Source organism: Triplophysa rosa, linkage group LG7 (assembly GCF_024868665.1).
Source record: "Triplophysa rosa linkage group LG7, Trosa_1v2, whole genome shotgun sequence".
NCBI classification, from domain to species: domain Eukaryota; kingdom Metazoa; phylum Chordata; class Actinopteri; order Cypriniformes; family Nemacheilidae; genus Triplophysa; species Triplophysa rosa.
The window spans coordinates 8,914,790-8,935,296 of record NC_079896.1 but is presented as its reverse complement, the minus strand read 5'-3'; the positions used below and the strand labels follow the sequence as shown (position 1 = coordinate 8,935,296).

The following is a 20,507-nucleotide window of genomic DNA, read 5'->3' as shown; positions in this document are numbered from 1 at the left end:
ATAAATTCTCCAAAAAATTACAAAAAATGTTTGCTCAAAAAAGCATACAGTCCAAGAACCAAATAACCTGCCAGCTGTTTCCACACTTGGAAGGTTGATTAGATTTTCCGAAGTTAAATGTACTACAGTTGTGGTATTATTTTCTGTACTGACCTGTCTGGTGTGCGAGTGTTTTTCTTGTATATGTTATTCTAAGTTGACGATCCCAGTTTAGTACCGAGCAGCTGGGTCATGGAACATTACTCCATTCCTGTTTTTCCTTAGAACTCCACTCTTACCTAGACATGCATTTTTATTTATTTTTATTTTGTGCGTCTGCAGCTATTAGGATAATTCTAGCGAAAGAAAAAATGCTCTTATGTCAATATATTATGCCCTGAGTTTGGGTTTCTGGGGCTAATGGTTTTCTCCAGAGACCAACATTCTGCATGATGCAAACCTGAATTCTGAGAAACATGGTTAATCAGCCATAACTCCCAAAGCCCCAGTTTAACCTCTTTTGGATTAGCAACTCAATTTTCTCCCCGTAGCACCCAACCATTTGCCCGTTGCACGTGGTGCAGCAGCTGCTGACAATGCACGTCTAATGGTGATCGATTGCTAGTCTCCAAGGTTAGTTGAAGCCCTCTTTGATGTGGAGTGCAGGGCTGGATTTGGTGAATTAAGCTTATTTTACTTCACATGAAACTAATGGAGACAGACTTCTTGAGCAAGGAGTGTTTACATCAGTGATGCTTGTTGTTAATGCTTTATTTCTGACAGAATGAAATCAACAAGCCATTAAGCCATTAAAGGTGTCATGAACTATGTTTTATACTGTTGTATGAAATCTACTTATGATGTTCGCATGGTTTTTACATTCAAAAACATCAAAATCAATAAGTAATAGGCTATTTTCTACCCGGGTTTTGAGGCCGGCTCGTGCCGCATTGAAAACTTGGAAGTAAACGCCCGCTGCTATGATTGGTTAGCAGTTTGCATAGTAAACTTAGTTGGAGCCTTCTGTGAATTTGGTTAGACATGTAACGTTAGGTTATACATTATCAGGGCATATCAAGCGATCTCTAACAAAGCAATAGTGGCGCATAGTACAATAATACACATAAGATTGCTGCGCCATTCCTATCGGATCCAATATTGACGGCACAGCACTGCTTTTTAATTTTAGTCTCTCCGCAAATCCGGCGTTCACAAAGGAATCCACGGTGAAATGAAACGAACAAACGCTCAATGTTTTACCCACGTGAGCTGGAACGTCTTTAAAAATAAACTTCAACCACGCATTACTAATGTCGGAATCCGAAGGAAGGTTATGCAGCGACTATGTTCTTCCACAACAAAGCACTGCACAATATTTTGCGATCTTTAACGGCATGTTTATTGCTTGCTCGCTCTATCTGGTTCCGTGCAACTTGTGTTACTTCAGAATTGTCATGCGCGAGGCAGGGGTAGAGAAGTAGTCGTTGATATTCTTTTGTGGAGGCGGTGTTCAACCTATCTAAGACTGGATCATTCCAGGACCTGCCGCTCACTGGGCCTGGTGTCAATAACAGTTGTAATTTCAGTAACAAGGGCGTTTTCAGTTCTGACACTTACAGGATGTTCGCTTGAATACGATTCCCTTTTATATAACAAAAGCTCGGGTTAAAATTGATGTCTTAATTCATGACACCTTTAACTCCAAATGCACAGACATGAAAATTCAACAATTGGGCAAAAAAATTAGAATGAACAAAAATGTCTCTTTTGTTTTCAGCTGGCGAAGAAAATCCGGGAGAAGTTTAACAGATACCTGGACGTGGTTAACAGGAACAAGCAGGTGGTCGAAGCCTCTTATACAGCCCACCTCACATCTCCTCTCACAGCCATCCAGGACTGCTGCACCATCCCTCCCTCCATGATGGAGTATGTATCTTTTAACATTTTTTATTTGTCGATCTGACCATTTATTTTTAAGAACATGATTAAAGATTCCCGGTACACAAAGTAGATACACAGATTTTGTTTGGACATGTTTTGAAACATTTCCTGAGAATGAGCATGGCACTAGCAATGCCAAGGTCATGGGTTCGATCCCAGGGGATTGCACATAGTCAGGAACAAAATGTATAATACAATGCAATGTAAGTCACTTTGGATAAAAGTGTCTGCCAAATGCATAAATGTAAATGAATATGATTCTTTACAAAATGATTAAGTGCAACATTAAAGGTGTGGGGCTGAGGTATGATTTTAGGAATTGTTTTAGATGAAACATGTATTTGTAATATGTTGCATTTAATATATCTCTTTCTGCCACAGCAGTTTTTACCTTTTCTTTCTGATTCACTCCTGCAATCTTCTGTTCAATATGCTATCCTGAATTTTCATCTTCTCCAGGCCTTTATCTCTGTTTGAAGAATGTTCTCCATCATTCAGTGACCTTCTCAGCTATCTCTCTTTCATCCTATGTTGTTTTGTACATTTTTCTCTTTACATCCCCTCCTTATTGTCTGACATTTATAAGGTCCTGCCGGTTATTGCAAACTCATTTTTTTAAAGTTTTTTTTCTCTCAACCCCTTAGAAAATTCAAGGCTGTTTACATCCAGACCATAATTCTTTTTTCCCTAAGCCCTAATTCCTTAGTTCTGTTAGAGACAGAAGTTCCTAACTAGTATTAGATGAAAGATCATAAGAGAGAGAGAGAGCAGGATGGGAAAAATAAAGATTGGCTCATTTAAAAGTATGAGCTTTGAGATAAAAGTGCATCACTAACTACAAAGTGTTTTAAAGAAAAAAGCTCCCAAAGTTAAAATTTGCTTCATCAGAATGTGCAGTTCTCACCATGACCGCTTAAAAAATGTATTTTCCCTAAAGGCATATAAATATTGTTTACAATGTGTCACAGCGATTTATAGTATGTATTTAGATGCACTAGGTTGGCTTACTGTCAGGCTACAAAAGAAGTTTAATTCAGGCTTGCAGTATGTCAAACAATGTCCAGATTTAAAGTCAAAGCTTCGTAAATGTCATGGCCTGAGGCTTGATTTAAAAAGCATGAAAGAGTCAGGCAGGCGCTGCCTTATCGTCTGAGACAACACTTGGATGTTTTTATGAATGGCACATCATTGGGATTACACTTTCGCACAACTGTCCAATCAGCTCTTCGATCTTTATCTGAACTGCCTCTTCAGGTTTTCTTGAGAATGGGATGTATTATATTGCCGTCTTGATATTATCATGTTACATCTTGTTTGTGGCTTTTTGAAAAGCCTTTTCATTATAATGGGATGAAATCACTTTTAAAGATATTGTTAGGACAAGTCATTTTCAAGACACTTTGCGTCTACAGAAATACATTTTGACAAAAGTGCTGTTCAACGATTAATCGCGATTAATCGCATCCAGAATAAAAGTTTGTGTTTACATAATATGTGGCTGTGCACTTTGCATATTCATTTTGTATGTATAAACATACACATACATGTACAATATATATTTAAGAAAAATATAAAAATGAATAAATATTTGTATATAATTTAAATTATATATAAGTATATATATAAATAGAAATATCTAAATATAATATATACATTCAAATATTTCATGAATATACACATATGCGTCTACGTGGATGTTTATAAATACAATATTTATATGCACTGTACAGACATATATTATGTAAACACAAACTTTTATTCTGGATGTGATTAATCGTGATTAATCGTTGGACAGCCCTTTGACAAATGGTGAAAAATGATGTACACTCAAATGGATAAGACTCTAGTCAGATTAAGGGCACAGACAAAGCTGTATTCCATTCCATAAGGGTGGTCCACCCTCATGGTGGCCACCATGTTGATATCGCATTACCAGCTGAAAACTACTCACTTCATCTCTCACTTCATTTTAGCTGTAAAATAAATAAATTATGGGTTACAAGCAGGTAGGTTGGTAGGTAGTGCTTTTTTTCTGCAAGTGGTAGCCAAAAACTTATATAAAAATGTATAATGACATTCCAAGACAACCGTCATATCTGCCAGCATAACCCAGTGCCTAATAAAAAAACGTTCAGCACGTTTCCATTACAGTAAAGTTAGATTCGTGCCAGAAGAAACTGGCGTCGAGACCTACTTGTCTAAAACTAGGAGCTGATAACGTCAGAGGCCTGCATATTATTCTCAATTAATAACAAACATGGACCAGTCAAGCACCGGCTATGACACAAGATCCACAATTTCAGGCAAAATGCAGCTTTAAAGGTGACACACACACATTTTGGCTTGAAGATTTCATAACTAAATAACCCTGGCTTTATGCAATAGAAACACTGTACGTAATTCACATTAAATCGAAAAAAGTGTCATTTAAAGACAAGGTTTTAAAGATTTAATGCTTCCATGTGACATCTGTCCTGGCATTATGTCCTCAGTAAGACCCAGTTCAGCTGCCATCGCGAAGCCCAGTCACGGCCGAGAAGATCAAATGTTTCGCACCGTATCAATGTCACATCCCATCACACATCTCCGCAGTGGCTGTTCTCCCACGAGCGCTGACCTCTGCCACAGGAGAATGCTTTAATCAACACTCACAGCCTACTGCTACACGTAACCAGCGATGATGCCGTCTAGAAATAACCCCTTACTTCATGTGATCTCACTCTGCTTGGGGGGATTTGAGTGTCGGGGGAGTGGAGCTACGTTTGCATTGCTCTGAAGATCGGCCTGCAGAATTAATGATGCTGGAGCACTTGAGAGGAGTGTGTTGGGATAAGGCTACTGTCATTAACAATGTTTTTAGAGACGTACCAAGGTATTTCCATGGGATTCTTGTACCTTGAAGCACCATGTACAGTAGTGGCGAAAGTGATGGCCAACTTTGGAAAATGTATGTCTTTGTCTCTTATTCTGAAATATTATTAAAGGAGGATAAAAATTTTGTTTGCATGTTTGAGGTTGCGCTTATCTTGAAGATGAATTAAAAGAGGCTTGGCAAAAAATACAGAGCACAAGACCTGGAAGAATGGCTACAAAATATTACTACAAAAGCAGATCAACAAATATTAACAAAATATTAATAGCAGTTGTAAAATACAACTACATTTTTTAAGTCAGTTCAATATAATTTAAGTTTAATTGACTTTAATTTTATTTAACTTAAAAATTTAATGAAGCCGTTTAACCAAAGTTTTTAAGTTTTTTTTACAGTGTATTGAGTATTAGCAATTAACAATTGACAATGTAGCACATTGCAGGTTAAATTGTGCAAACCTGATTTTATTGACTAAAAATGTACTTTCTGCTTTCATCTTTTAATATCAGTTAGGAAACAGCAGTGCAGTTTCCTCAATCCTCTGGTGGGTATTTTACCTAAAGAAAAACATGAAGATTTTCAAATGCCACGCGATTTAAGTTTTAGTCGACCTTCATTGCTGCAGTAATGAATAAATAACATTCCCGCTGAAGCTGAGGGAAAAGTCTAAAGTCTGTCATTCACCAAATAATTGACTTTTTCAAAATGAATAATTTCAACGTGTCCTGAATGTCAAAAGACAGATAGTCCCGCCCCCAAGCTCATTCCATTGGTTGAGCCCATGCATTTATTCAAATTAAATGAAGTAAATATTTTTATTGCGAGTTCATTGCCATTGCCAAATACCATGGTTAATCGATGTTTACTATAGCAAAACTGTTTTTGTGGTTACCATGTTTTTGGTTTTATTTGTAGTAAAAACTATGGTTTATTTTTGTAAGGGCGTTATGTCAGACAGGTTGAAATGCTCAAACAAACAGAGCAGTATTTTGATAGCTTCACAGTGTTTATATAGAATCAAACTGCAAATATTGCTTTTAAAGTTGTCTCTGCATATTAAGCTGGCAAATGAAAAGTATTTTGACATTGCAAAAATTACACCCTTCAGCTTAAAATAACATTACACTCACTATATTTGCTTCCCTTCGACGAAGCAGAATGAGTGTCTCTTTTTCTGTTGATTTCTGTTGTTTATAAACCAGTCATATCCATATTTCTTCACTTGGATTCAGTGCTTAAGTTCGACGATTAGGAGCTTTTACCACAATAAACAAACTACAGCCATTTACCCTTTCCTCCCTCTTTCTCTCATTTTCTTATTCCCTGTTCACTGTTAATCCGGTCTGTCCATCTCGCAATCCTTTTGGAGCTGGACTGTTTGGACCGGCTCTGAGCCTCAGCTTATAAAGACTGTGAGAAAGAGAGAGGGACATTGGCAGAGAGAATGAGGTAGCGCAAAGGCTTAAGTCACCATAAAGGGGTCTTAAATGCTGCTCGGCCGGACTGCATGCTTTCCTAAGTCCATACGAGGGGAAATAGGGAACCTCTTTCCCATAATCCCCCTTGAGCCTCCCTCTTAACTCATAGAGAACGCTGTGCTAATGAACTGTTGCTCTGATAGACACACAGAGAGAAAGTGTGTGTGTGTCAGAGCTCATACCGTAGTGGTACGTGCCAGACATTTCCACAAGTCCCCGAGGTGGAGTCTAAGTCTAGTTTTAGTTCTTTCTAGACCAAGTCTAAGTCAGGTCTCAGGCCTTGCTCATGCATCTAAATGAAATTCCACAACATTTTGTGTCTCCGACTCTGTTTCTATCTCCTTTACATTCATCTTATCCCGCCGCTGACGCCAACTGTCTGCTAGCACTCTATTAGCCTTGGAGCATAATCACAGAAATTTGTTGCTGTCACTAGCAAGCCTGAAGCCCACTAAATGAAGAGTTCATCTGAGCATGTCAAGACAGCGCCTTGTTTAGTTTGGGTATTTAAGGACATAAAAGTGGTTAGCTGCATGCATATGCTATTCATACAGAGATTATTAATAGGTTTGTGGTGACACAGATTCAAGATTTATGCAGAGTTGCTGTGATTGGAGGAACAGGTCTCTCAAAAATCATTCAAAATCTGTTTAATGGATGTCATTTTCTCAGACAGAGCAAACATTGTCAAGCTGTTAAGAATTGCGTTTGTACTTTTTAGTACAAATGCAATTTTTGAAAGAAAACATTTTAGATTTTTGAAATAGTTTATAGTTAAAAAAGCATGCATTGGAATTAAAACAAAATTTAAATGTGAAGTTTTAGGTTAGGGTGCGTTTATATTTGGCATTAACATGCGACCTGTATCTGGATGTTGTCCACATACACATTGAAAAGACAAGTGTAAACGCGCTTCTGATCGGAATGTCATCCGATCAGCGTGTCCTGATCAAGAGGTAGTCGAGGACGCATTGTGATCGGATCTCAGTGTAATGTAAACGCAATCCAGACAGTTTATCTACATTTACCGGCACAACTTCACAGAAAACCCTGCCCGCTGTCATTATTCTCTCGTCTGCCCGGAACCTGTCAGACTGCGGAGCAGATGGAAAAGTTTATACAGAGGAAAGTTTACTCTTGCACAGTCGTTCATTTCCCCACAAAATGACCGTGGATACTTTATTGCAGTGTATCATTATTTGCAACCTACAGAGGATGTATGTCAAATCACACGAGATGTTTTTGTTTATTGTCATGTCACAGACACGAATAGCAACACTATACCAGCTTGTATCCAACATAGGCTAACAGTTACTTGTGTTTGTGTGTGTATTTACTGTATAGCATATGGCGTAATATACTCTCTGTTTTCCCGCTGTCCCGAGGGCTGCTGCCGTGTCTCGTACCGTCCCCGGAAGACAGAAGCGGCAGCCGCGCAACTTGAAACGGAGCTCGGAATACACCGTATATATATCATTTACACACAGAAACGAGATTGTATAGTGTTGCTAATAGCTGATGTCAGTAAACACGCTATTTAGGGCGCAGACCAAAGAAATGACGCGCTGTCACTTTCAGCCGAACCAACCCAAATAGACAAGAACGATGTAAGTCGTCGCTTTTGATTATTGTAACTTCGGCCTACTTATGTGATTATTTTATGTGTCTGTGACATGAATAAACAAATGGTGTGTTTAAAAACACCGTTAGAGTCTGTGTGTATGTGTGTGCGTGCGCGCGCGAGTGAAACCCGCCACAGCTCAAGTACAAAAGCTTGTGTAATTTTACAAACGTAATCAAATGTGTAACATGCTCATCCTCCCCGTTATACGTGTTGTGTGAAATCTCCCCGTACCGGGGCTATTTTTAAATCGCAGGCTTATTAAAATAATGGGCGGGAAACTATAGAGATCCGATCAGATATCCAGATGTGGAAGCCACTTGTTGACAAGTGTAAACGCGCTGTGTCCTTATTGTCTGAAGATCCGATCTGCTTGTTCGGATCACCGAGATCGCATGTTAATGCCAATTGTAAACGCACCCTTAGATTCTGCTTGGTTATTGTTTTGGTTCAGATGCTGTTTCACATTCGCCATGCTGAAAACTACCCAAGGGCTTGTTTTTCCATTTCTTTTTTCCCTCCTTTTAATGTTTTTGTCAACATTCTAATTTGCATGTTGAGCCCAAATCAAAGATAGAGGGGAAAATGTGCTTCAAGCTTTTATTCAGTCTTATATTTTTCTCTTCTTTCACGCTCGGTCTCTGTTTCTCTCTCCCCACTTTCCTCTTTAGCTCAGTTGCTCGCCCCATTTTTTTCTGATGTGAAATTCAAAGCAGCGTGCAAATTTATTTTTTATCTAGCACATTTGCTTTGCCACCACATGTAAAGTGTGTTGAAGGAGAATTCTAATGACTAGGGCCTGATGGGAATTAAATGTCTGAAGTTCAAAGCGCTTTGCACATCACAGCAGCCGTCAATCAAATGCCAGCCTCTCTCTCTCGCTCTGGCTCTGCGTGGCAGTGATAATAGGACAGAGAGAAATGAACTCGCTGGTGTATAAGACACTAGATTAGTAATGGGTGATGGACCAGAACATACTTAGTTCTTGTAGCAAATGACGGACGGGGGACACATTTAGGGGAGAGTGGTGCATTATGGGTATGTTATGTGAAGAAGGTGAGGTAGCAATATCAGAAGACAGTCGGATGGCGGTTCATGAGATGAAAGAAAGCGATGCAGTGCAGTGAGATCTCTAAAGACAGAGCTCAGATCTGTGCTTGATTAGTGCAGACAGGGACCTGGAGCGGGACCCATTAAAATGTCATTCTGTTGAAGCACACAGATCTTGTTGACTATCATTCTCCACCTACTGACACTGTGAATGTTAATTTAATCAACCAGGGTTAAGTGTTGAGTAATCAACATGCATGCATTTAGTAATCAAAACTTAATTAAAATAGGAATAATTTAATATCACTAATGAAAGAAACCCTATTTTAATGCATTATGGCATTATTATCAAATCAAATATCGGCCTAAAAATTATATGGAAAAGTTGACGAAAATATGAAATGTTGCATTGGGGCACTAAAATGGTGAACTGAAAATAAATAAAAACTAAGCTAAACTAAAACCAAAATAAAAATACATTCCACTTGTATAGCAATATAAAAAATAAATTAATTATGGGTTACAAGTAGAGGTGAGAGGGGTTTTTGTAAAAAAAAATATAAAATGACGTAACAAAATTAACATAAAAATATAAAAATAAAAGATAATTCTAAATATTGATATAATTAAATAAAACTTAAAGCAATAATAATTGTATCATCAATAGTATTAAAGTGTCATTGATACATTTGTTGATAATTGATCATTTCCACATCCCTACATAAACAAGCTTTTTCTTCCTATTCCAGTTTTTGTCTTGACCAAGTGATAAGTGGCAGGTCAGTTTGTCAATTGTTTGGTTTCTACTTTTGCATGATGACACTGGGTAGCCCTGCCTACTGTAAAATGTAGTTGGTCCCAAATCTGGCTCCTTACATCATACATTTTATACATTATGTACATTTTTACGTTATGTATTCTGATTGGCTGTGAGGGTCACGTTGGGAAGCATTCAGTGTGTATGTATTGTATATGCAATTTGAAAACAAACACAATTCGCGAACCTCGCAATATGACTGTTTGGAATAGCTCACCGTTGTAAACTGAAAATGTATAAGTTTGATTTTGCTGCATGTGGACCAGTAAAACCATTGAAAGCTATTGTTTTTTGTTTGTTTGTTTTTGTGTGTGTGTGTGTGTGTGTGTAATGCAAATGAAAACTACACAAAATGTCACACTAATAGAACAAGATTTAGACATGAATATATATTTCTAAGCATGTTGTTTATGTAAATGAAGTCATTTTGTATTATAAAGTATAAATTTAAGTTATATATATTTTTCTCTCTTTATGGCTGTCTGAGATTTGTGTTTGATGGCGTGAATTAAATAAAAAGGATTCCATCTGCTCAGTTCTCCACCACTCAGCTCATCTCCCCTCAGACCCCATCCCTCCATCTTCCTCTTTCATCTTCAGTAAAGGAGCTGTGCACCTGGTAGAAATAGATATCGATGCAGTCTTCCTCAGGGGGTTTTACCTCACAACTGTTAAAGCAGTTATACGGTGGTTACAGCCATAGAAACACATCAGCTTGACTTCGTGACTGAGGCCTTGAAGAGACCTCAGAGAAATACTGCATTAAAGTTCTGGAAGTTTGTTATTCTTTTCCGTGCCACTTTTTCTAATGATCCCAGAATAAAATTAATTGATGTTTTGTCTTCTCTCTTATTTCAGATTTGACGGCAATTTTAATGCCAACGTTTCAAAGACCATCAGCTGTGATCGCCTGTCCCCGACTGTCAATAGCCGCGCTTTCAACCCAGGACGAGACCTTAACTCTGGTGTGTATGCACGCACACACACAAACTTCAAAAGCGAATGCCAATTTTCACTTAGCCAGTGGCTGCCATGGCAACATTTGCAAAGAACAATATTGCTTTTCTGACGTCAAATCTTCAAACGTTTTTTATTAGCCTTATGAGCGAGACAGATGAACAAGGCTGTCAAATGCCCGACCTTGATCGTTTGCATGTGGAATTACTTTATTTTCTCTCCTCTCATCTGTTTTCATTCCCCCTCTTTGAATTGACCAGTGCTTTCTTACTCTTTCTATCTGCTCTACTTCACCAATCAGGAAGTGTGTGTTTTTTCCAGTATCAACACTATTTCGATATCCAGATCGTAATCACTTTTGTAATTCGGTTCATGTTTTGTGGACTGATTTTTTGAAACGAGAACACAAATGTTGCTTATTGTATTCTCATGTACATTTCAGGTTCAGCTCTGAACGCAGTTTTTGCTTTTTGTCTCTTTCAGCCATTTTGTTTAAGACCTCATCCGTCCCTCTTTCTGGCCTCACGCACACACGCTCTCAGTCCTCAACATATTATCCCAATTCATCTTCATGCACATGCTTATTTTTGTAAGGTAGACATTGGGAGTTCATGTTACCGCTCTCCCTCCATTTGTCATTGAATACTGACCCTGGTAACCATGCAGGCAGTCATCAGTTACATTTGATCCATGTTAGTCTAAACATTGATGAAAAGCCAAGGGGGAGGGAGAGGGGAAACAAAAATAAACAATTTAGAGAGAGCAAAATACTGGAGAACAGAGTAAAGTAGATGTTGTTGTAAGGTGCGATTGTGAGAAATGTATCACCCTGTACTCCCTGTCACATCTTTATTTCCCAGAATTCTTTTGTGTTGTTGTTAAAAGTCATAATTTTACCAGTGTTTTTGTCTATCATAATTGTCTTAAACAGGTGCATAGCTACAAAATAAATAGAAACCAAATGGTGGAAAATGTATTGCTCCTTGATTTGTTTGGCTTCTTAGAACAAAACTTGTTTTAAAGATATACAGATGTATGGATGTGTTTGTTGCTTTATTGTGTAATCTAATACCTGTTAAGTACAATGTGTAAGACAGCATCCCTAATTGCATACTTGCAGTATGCGTAGTAATAAGAAAGTACATACTTGTGAGTTGAACTTCACTATTGAGAAATATTAACATAAACTACTGTTCAAAAGTTTAGGATCACTTATATTTTTATTATTATGTTTTCTTTAATTTTTTTGCATTTTCCTCATTATTTAATCCAAATCAATAATTTAAAACGATGATAAAACATTTCTAATGAAATAAGTTGTTTTATATTTTAAATCGTAATCTTACATAGATCTGCATTTAAATCACATTAATTTTATAATCACAAAATACATTTCAGTCAAGTGATCTTTAACTTATGAACCATAGTGTATTATACTTGAGCCCCACAATAACCCCCAGGTTTGTTTCCTTTTGCATGTAAGCTTTACCAATGGAGTTAGGGTTAAGGGTAAAATGAAGTTATTAAAATAAAGTTATTGACAACATTTTTAAAATCCGTTTTTAAAAATGGAAATAGTAACCTACATTCTCTGGGCTCCTTTCGGCTTGTACTGTGATTTGTTTCTCTGACTAATTCTTAGATCCACATTTGAACCTAGTCGAGACAACACTCACTTTATCAGTGTTGTCAAGATACTCAAATCTGTGTACTTCCTGGTGTACACTGGCTATAAGTAGAGGAATGCACTTCCTCTACTTATATCCAGTGTACACCAGGAAGTACGCAACAATTCCTATTGGCTGGATGGCAGAAGGTTTAAAACGGTGATTCATGCTGCTTTGACATTCTAAGCTTATTGAAGTTGAAAATAACCCAGGAAAGTGACAGCGCTGTAGTCAAGTGAGGATTTAAAGGGCTGAAAGTTTAGAGGAAATGAGGGACTCTCACCTCATGACTGTGGTTCTCAGCTACTCTAAACACTGGATGTTGGATTAAGCACTCTGGGGCGACATATGTGTATGATTTCCAAGCCGTCAACATGCTTCAAAGTTCCTGTTTATACTTTGGGTGCAGATTGATGGCCGTATCGCACTAATGCGAGGTTTGGACGGCTGTTCGTGCATAGCGTCTTTCTCTTCCTCCGCAGGTTTCTACTGTAATTTGATTAACTGTGTTTAGTGTGATCGGAATTAGGAATGGCTGTCCTGTGTCTCGGTGGGACTTAACGTTGACAAATACACTAATAAACCATCTCCTTATATTAGGTTTCATTTGACCAGTTCTGTGTGTCAGTTCAGTTCTGTGTGATTTTTTTGATAGGCAGGCAGACGCTATCTCTCTCTCTCTCTATATGCACTATATGGCACACCTATATGGCATTATTATGGGGGCTGGTCGTACAAAACAGCTTCTACTTTCTGGGAAGGCTTTCCACTAGATGTTGGAACACCGCTGTAAGGATTTGCTTTCAGACACAAGCATCAGTGAGGTCAGGCACTGATTTTGGGAGATGGGGTTTGGTGTTCCAATTCATCCCAAAGGTGTTCAGTGGAGTTCGGGTCTGGGTTTCGTCCAGGCCAGCGAGGTTTTTCCTCGCCAGACTCAGTAAATCATTTCTTTATGGACATACAGGGACCTTATAATGCTGAAAAAATAAGCAAACTTTTAAAAACACACAATTCACTAGTATGTCATATTTTTGGCCGTGTAGTGTAGATGAGCGTTGCTTGCTTGTTCCACGAAAACAACAGCTCGATTCAGGAGGACTTTCTGTGTCATTAAGAACACCAAATGGATTTATGGGAAAATGAGCTGTTTCTAAAAAACACATCCATTGTAGGCTGTCGTTTTGAATGAACGGAACACGTCCCACCCCAGACTTTTGCTTAAGCTCACTAAAGAACCTCAGTACTTACACTCCACAGAAAGTCAAAGACATTTATCCTCTCAATATAACTCAAATTCCTTATTTTACATTGGTTGTTATTAAGATTCAAGTAATCTTGACTCGGGTACATTTTTAACTGATATAATCAGACAAATGCACTTTGGGAATTTGCAGGCACACAGACTTCAGCCGTCATGTGAGTCTCTCGCCCATTTCTAACGTCAGCTCTAATCCTATAAATCCACGGGCAGAATAACCCCTGGCTCAGGCGGGATAACCTTTGTGATGGTTGACCCCTGTGATCATTTCTGCTTCACGTTAGTGGTCCCTCTTGACTGTCGTTCTTCCAATAACATCTCGTCTTTTCTCATTTTCATTCCCACTTTTGTGCCTCTTTTGCCGGCTCTTGTTAAATAAATATACACTTAAATTGATGGCTGCAGAGTGGGGATGACTGTGTTTCTGAGTGTTTGGATAGGATCAGCTTGTCTGCGTCTGTCTGGGCTCAAGCCATCACACAGCTGAGGCCTGTTCAACTTAAACAAATCCACTTGCTGCCTGCGTAAGGAATAAAAAAAAGTTAAAATTTGATCCTGTTTTTTTATCCTCATGTCAGTCCAGAACTAAATGAGTTTTGCTTCTCTTGCCATATAGTGTAAGTAAAATGTAGTAAACATGTCGAGTTCCAACAATGACGAAAAGATGCATGCTTGGAAAAAGCATTTATGGGGTTATTTAGTTATTTTTGAAGCTTTAGAGACCCTGGTCACCATTTACATTCATTGTATGTAAAAGAACAGTCAACATGTTGCTAAATGTCTTTTGTGTTTTATGAAAAGAAAAGCATACATGTTTAAAAACAACTTGAGACAAAGTAAATAATAGCATTTTTTGGGGGGGTAAAAAAACATACATGTTGCATGTTATGAATGTGCATATATTTTATATTGTTGTATTCTTTTTTCATGATTTAAATGGATGATTGTTTTTGCAAATTTCTTACTGTTATGTACCAAATTGCCTTGTAAATTTACATTTTACAGTTGATGTATTTTATCACAAGTGTTTAAGGTGACATAGTGTTTATAACATAATTCTGTTTTTGCTTTCACCTTGATTTTAGTGTTGGCAGACAACCTCAAGTCCAATCCAGGGATCAAGTGGCAGTACTTCAGCACAGAGGAGGGCATTTTTACTGTGTTTCCTGCTCACAAGTTCCATTGCAAGGGCACATATGAGCACAGAAGCAGGTACAGAGCTTGCACGCACACACACACACACACACGCACACACACACGCACGCACGCACACACACACACACACACACACACACACACATTTATAAGCTTTTGTGCCCGTGGGGACCTCAATTTTGGTCCCCACAGTGACACGGGTCCCCATGAGTTGGTGTGCATTCAGGTTTAGGTCCCCACTAACATATAAAACCAAGTCCACACACACACACACACACACACACACACACACAGACAAACGTTTAAAGTTTTACCATCAACTCATGTAAGTGCTCTTACTGTAGCTGCTAGAAAATGTACCTTTTTGAGTGGTCCTCATTTGTTAGGAAAATATTTTTTTAGCAGTATTTTACAGGCATGAAATTATAATGTTTCGTTTTTCCCCGTTTATTGGACTATTTCCAAAGTAAAGAATTAATTTCAGCTCTTTTTGCAGCTTTTAACTAAAGATCCATGAAGCTAAGTGCCTTTCTTGCTAAGTGCTCAAAAAACTGTCAAAGTTGACCACCCTTCCATCTGTCTGTCAAGGGTTTGTCGTCTTGTGTGGCTGAGCATAAATTCAATTCTTGGAAGTTCTTTAGGTCTGTTACAATAAGCCTCATGCCCTTGACTGGAATACAGGGTCGCCCCTACTAAAGCCCGCTGGAATCCGCCACCCAGTGAAGGATAGGCTCATTTTTGTTGCTGTTCCCAAACTCTCAACCACTTGTAGGATGTTACACAGTAGGATATTTAGGAAATATAGCTTTCATTGTAAATGCTTCGCTTGTCTTCTTTTTCTGAATGTTGGAGATGAACACGGTGGATTTGCTTCCAAAAGCAACACAATAGAGAGCAGGATTTCTTGCACAAACACTGTGGCGAGGAGAGTAGGAGTTACGCCAGTATAGCTCTTGGCGCCTTGCCGTCAGAGTCCAGGAAAAGCAGCTCTGCATTTCATAAATAAAGGTGTCGTTACATAGCCAGCTTGTGGCTGCTCTGTGCCTGCTCAAAATTCAGCGTAATGACACAATGCCACAAAAAATCACAACTGCATTATTCTAGCTCAGATCCCACTGAGGCTGTTGTGATGTTGCATTGGTTCTGTGTAAATATTTACATTTATTGATTTGGCAGGTATGTTTTTCCAACGCAAATTACAAATGAAGAGGAGCATTTAACATTTTATTTTAGAAGCCAACAAAAAGCATAATACTGTACATTTACATTTCCACAATCCAAAGCGACTTACATTGCATTATACTATACATTTGTTTCGAAGTATGTGCAATCCCTGGGATCTAACCCACTACCTTGGCGTGCACCATTCTCTAACCACTCTAGCCACAGGAAAGCAACTGTATTGTTGGTGTGGTACAGTATATCACGATACGAGACAAATTAACAAATTACTGCATCATCAAATATAGTTTTTTATAGTTATGTTGTGCTTTTACTTCATTTCAAAGTTCGCTCCTACGGTTTAGCGTTCTTGATTCCTACATTCTTTTATGTTACAATTCAGTTTTATTTTTGGTGACAGACTTGCTGTCAGTTATTTTAACTGTTTATTGTTTTAAACTGTTTACATTATATTTTTATTTATATAAAAATGTGTATTTATAATTTACATTATATGAGTAATTGAGTATTATATTATACAAGTTGAATGTACAACAAACATTTGATAAAAAAATGTTTTTAGTTTCATGCCTTTCATTGTGTTCAAAAAATTACAATACCCAATATTCTGTATTGTATCAAATTGTGTATTGTTTTGAATTGCTATCATTACATCCCTATTTGCTTCCTGTTTACAAAAAAATCTAAATATCTCATAACATAATTTAACATGCTACTTCTGAGCAGATTATGTCTGTATAAATATATCTTTAAGCCACTTTGCATGCTGCTTTTTTACCACCCTTAAAGCAACTTCTTGTGTGTTTGTATGTTTACAGGCCTGTATATGTGTCAGCAGTACGGCCACAGTCAAAGCATATAGTAGTTATCATAGACCACGGTGCCTCTGTTACTGACACCCAACTCCAGATCGCCCGCGACGCCGCCCTCATCATCCTCAACTCCATTGACGAACATGATAAAGTATGGAAGTTACAGGATAATCATAATGCCCACTGATTTTGTCTTTACTAATCATTTCTCTTTCTCAGATCTCTGTGTTGACAGTAGCAGATGCGGTACGTTCGTGCTCTCTGGATCAGTGCTACAAGAGCTTCCTCTCACCTGCTACCAGTGAGACGAAGAGGAAGATGAGCACCTTCATCAATAACATTAAAGCTTCTGACAGCTCTACCCAGCATGCACTGGGCTTCCAGAAAGCCTTTCAGTTGTTAAGGAACACAAGTAGTGTCACCAGACAGCTCACTAGTAAGAGACAAGCTTATATTTAATAGGTTTTTAAAAATACGACGTCTACTTTTGATTCAGTTTTTGTTCTATTTTGTGTTGTATGATGAGAGAACCTGTACCTAAAGGGACAGTTCACCCCCAAAAAAATTATACCATCTTTTACTCACAATCAAGTTGTTCCAAAACTGTATAAAATTCTTTGTTCTGCTGAGCACAAAAGAAGATATTTTGAAGAATGTGGGAAACCATACAGTTCTGGTTCCCAGTTCCTCTAAATATCATTTTTTGTGTTCAGCAGAACAAAGAATTTTATACAAGATTAAAACAACTTGATTGTGAGTATAATATGATACAATTTTCATTTTAGGGTAAACCATCCCTTTCAATCATTTTTGCTTTAGCTATTGGATGAAAAGCAACAAGGAAAGACAATAGAATCACACTACCATAGTGTTTATAGGTCATTTCATAATTTCAGGTTTTCTGGTTTATCATAATTTTGGGGGTGTGATAACTGAATTTGGCAGAAAAATTATTATTGTGTAAATTTGTGGCAACATGCCCCGGTCATATTTTTAGTTAAAAAATTAACCTGTGTTCACCTGTTTGTATTCGGTTTACCAGTGGAAATGAACGGTCAAATATTTGACTAATAATAGAGTTAAAAGTAACTTTCTCCAAACACCCCAATTTTTATTTGACTGTCTGGAAGTCACCATAAGGTCAATGTTTATATACAGTTTAAACGATTTATCACATTATTATTATCATATTTTTTCCCCCTCACAGACACAGACATGGTGATAATCTACCTGTCGTCTGGCATCACCTCGCGAGATTCGTCCGAGCATGAAAAAAGAGCGACGCTGAGCGTCGTCAAAGAGGAGAACCGCCACCTCAACAAATCCGTCATGATCCTCACCTATGCTCTTATGAACGGTGAGATGTCGCCTAAAGATAAACCTATTCATTGCCTTCTGTCTCATGGCCCACACGAACAATCATGTTGAACACCTGTGTACGCGCGTGCTTTTCCAAATGTGCTCAGCTGTTTTTACGCCCCTTCTTCTTTCTTCTCTGTTTGCGTGCCTGCCGTAAGAAAGCATTCCCATTATTACTGTCCTCAGATGTTTCTCTCCCTGCATGTATTAGCCTGCCATTAGCATACATTAGTTTGGCATCATGAAAATTAAAACCCGGATCATCGAATAGAAGAAAGAGAAATGGGACAATACATCAAAGGCCGTGCACATGAAAGAGTGACAGGGGCTTTTTTCTAGCATTAGATGACTCAGAGATATGATTCGGATTGATTAGCATCGAGGGGTAGAAGAGGGTTATGCTACTTTGCCCAGTTATTGTGAGGCTATGAACGACACCTACACGTGCTCTGTTAACCAATGGAATCGCTTATATTTTCCTTTTTATGTTATTTATGATGAAGTGGCTTATATTTTTCTGTTTATGTCATTTATGACGAAATTGCTTATATTTTTCTTTTTGTGTCACTTTACATAATTATTAAACATTGACTAATTTAAACCTGTCGTCCCTACTAAACTTGCTTATCTATAGTAACCAAAGTTTGTTCTTATGTAGTAAAACCATAGTAACCACAATTGAACATTGTTTAACAGAGTAACTGTAGTTTAACTATGAAATTTGTAGTAAAATGGTGGTAATACAAATGCTAATCAACCAGTTACTACAGTTTTACTGTAATAAAACCATAACTAATTTTCATAATGATAATGATAGATTGAGTTTGATATTAGCAATTTTGCAAATCCTAGTAGTGAGCTGAACGATGATTGTGATTGTGTCATTGAAACCACTACTTTTGAGAAAATAGAAAAACAATATATTTTTTAAATAACTAAACACACTTATCAAAATTGAAGCTCTTTTAAATCATTTTTATTGATTAAATGTTTGTAAAAACCCACCGAGAAACATAAAGGGTGACAAATAGAAATATAGAGATATGAGGTTTTCGCTCGACTGCGATGATATGATGCCTTAAAATGCTGTCTAGGTTTCCTGAACATTTCTGCTGCCGTTCAGTTGACCTTTACAGTTCTTCTTTTCTGTTTTTTTCTCTCACACTTTTTTCTGACACAGAGGGGGTAACTGGACTTAAGGAGTTGGCTTTCTTGCGAGACCTAGCCGAGCAGAACTCTGTGAAATACGGCGTTACGGCTCGTTCCCCTCTGCCCGTCGTGAAGGGCAGCATGATGGTTCTGAACCAGCTTAGTAACCTGGAGACCACCGTGGGACGCTTCTACATCAACCTGCCCAATCGAATGATAGATGTGGCCTCCTTTAGCCTGCCTTACGCAGACCAGATGGGAGATGGTAAGAGAAGATCCCGCTGTTGCTGCGTAAATATTACGTCTGACAACTTTGCGGTCTAAGCACTAAACCAGCCAGTTTCAATGGTATTACATGTGTAAGCAGAGCCAAAAAACACAAGTGTAACGTCTGCTCTTATGAGACTGCTAGACTGGACTTATTTTATTTTTAGTAAGCAGCTGTCTGCTCACCAGTTTCTTAGGAATATAGAGAATTAAATTACATTTAAAGGGCAAGGAGTCATGACATGAAATGTTCTTTTTTCATAAATTGGCTAATATTATTATTGACCTAAAAAGGCCTTTCTATCATTTCCTTTTAGGCTTTATCATGACCGTCAGTAGGCCATGCTACTTTGGAAACCTGTTGCTGGGTGTAGTTGGAGTAGACGTGAATCTGGCATACATACTGGAGGATGTCACCTACTACCAGGACTCACTGGCCTCGTATACATTCCTCATAGACAATAAAGGTATGGAGATGCGTGTGCGGATGATCTGCAGGTGATCTCATTATTTGAGCCCAAAATGTCTGCCTGTGTCACATTGGATTGCCCTAATGTACTGTTTCATTCAAATCCCTCCTAAATTTGACTTGCTGAATTTACCCTGTTGTGGGTGGTCTTATTTTCATAGCCATTCCATTCTCATGGACTCAAAACACTGGACAGAAAGCCATTAACCTTTAACAGTCCATTAGGGGAAATTAGCTGTCCCACGTTTGACGGCTCAGAGCCAGCATGGCTGAGATCATATTAATTTCTTGCAGACACAAAAAAAACTTTTAACCTAAAAGCAAAAGGAAGCAACAAATATTACTAGGGATGTAACGATGCAGCGTGATCCGGTTGAAAATCGATTATAACATGTGACGATTCAAGTCAGTCGAGATGTTAAATGAATCCCGATACATGTTTTGAACAGCAGGGGCCGCTGTGTTTACTGC

General features: G+C 38.1%; 1 protein-coding gene across 1 annotated transcript in view; it reads left to right on the top strand.

Moving 5' to 3' along the window:
* cachd1 (cache domain containing 1) overlaps window positions 1-20,507 on the top strand; it is a 78,724-nt gene that overhangs the window by 41,216 nt on the left and 17,001 nt on the right. The window contains exons 3-10 of the mRNA XM_057338712.1: window positions 1,757-1,905; window positions 10,617-10,723; window positions 14,729-14,855; window positions 16,799-16,943; window positions 17,012-17,228; window positions 18,000-18,149; window positions 19,332-19,565; window positions 19,885-20,034. Coding sequence (XP_057194695.1) covers window positions 1,757-1,905; window positions 10,617-10,723; window positions 14,729-14,855; window positions 16,799-16,943; window positions 17,012-17,228; window positions 18,000-18,149; window positions 19,332-19,565; window positions 19,885-20,034 — 1,279 coding nt within the window. The remainder of the gene's footprint in view (window positions 1-1,756; window positions 1,906-10,616; window positions 10,724-14,728; window positions 14,856-16,798; window positions 16,944-17,011; window positions 17,229-17,999; window positions 18,150-19,331; window positions 19,566-19,884; window positions 20,035-20,507) is intronic.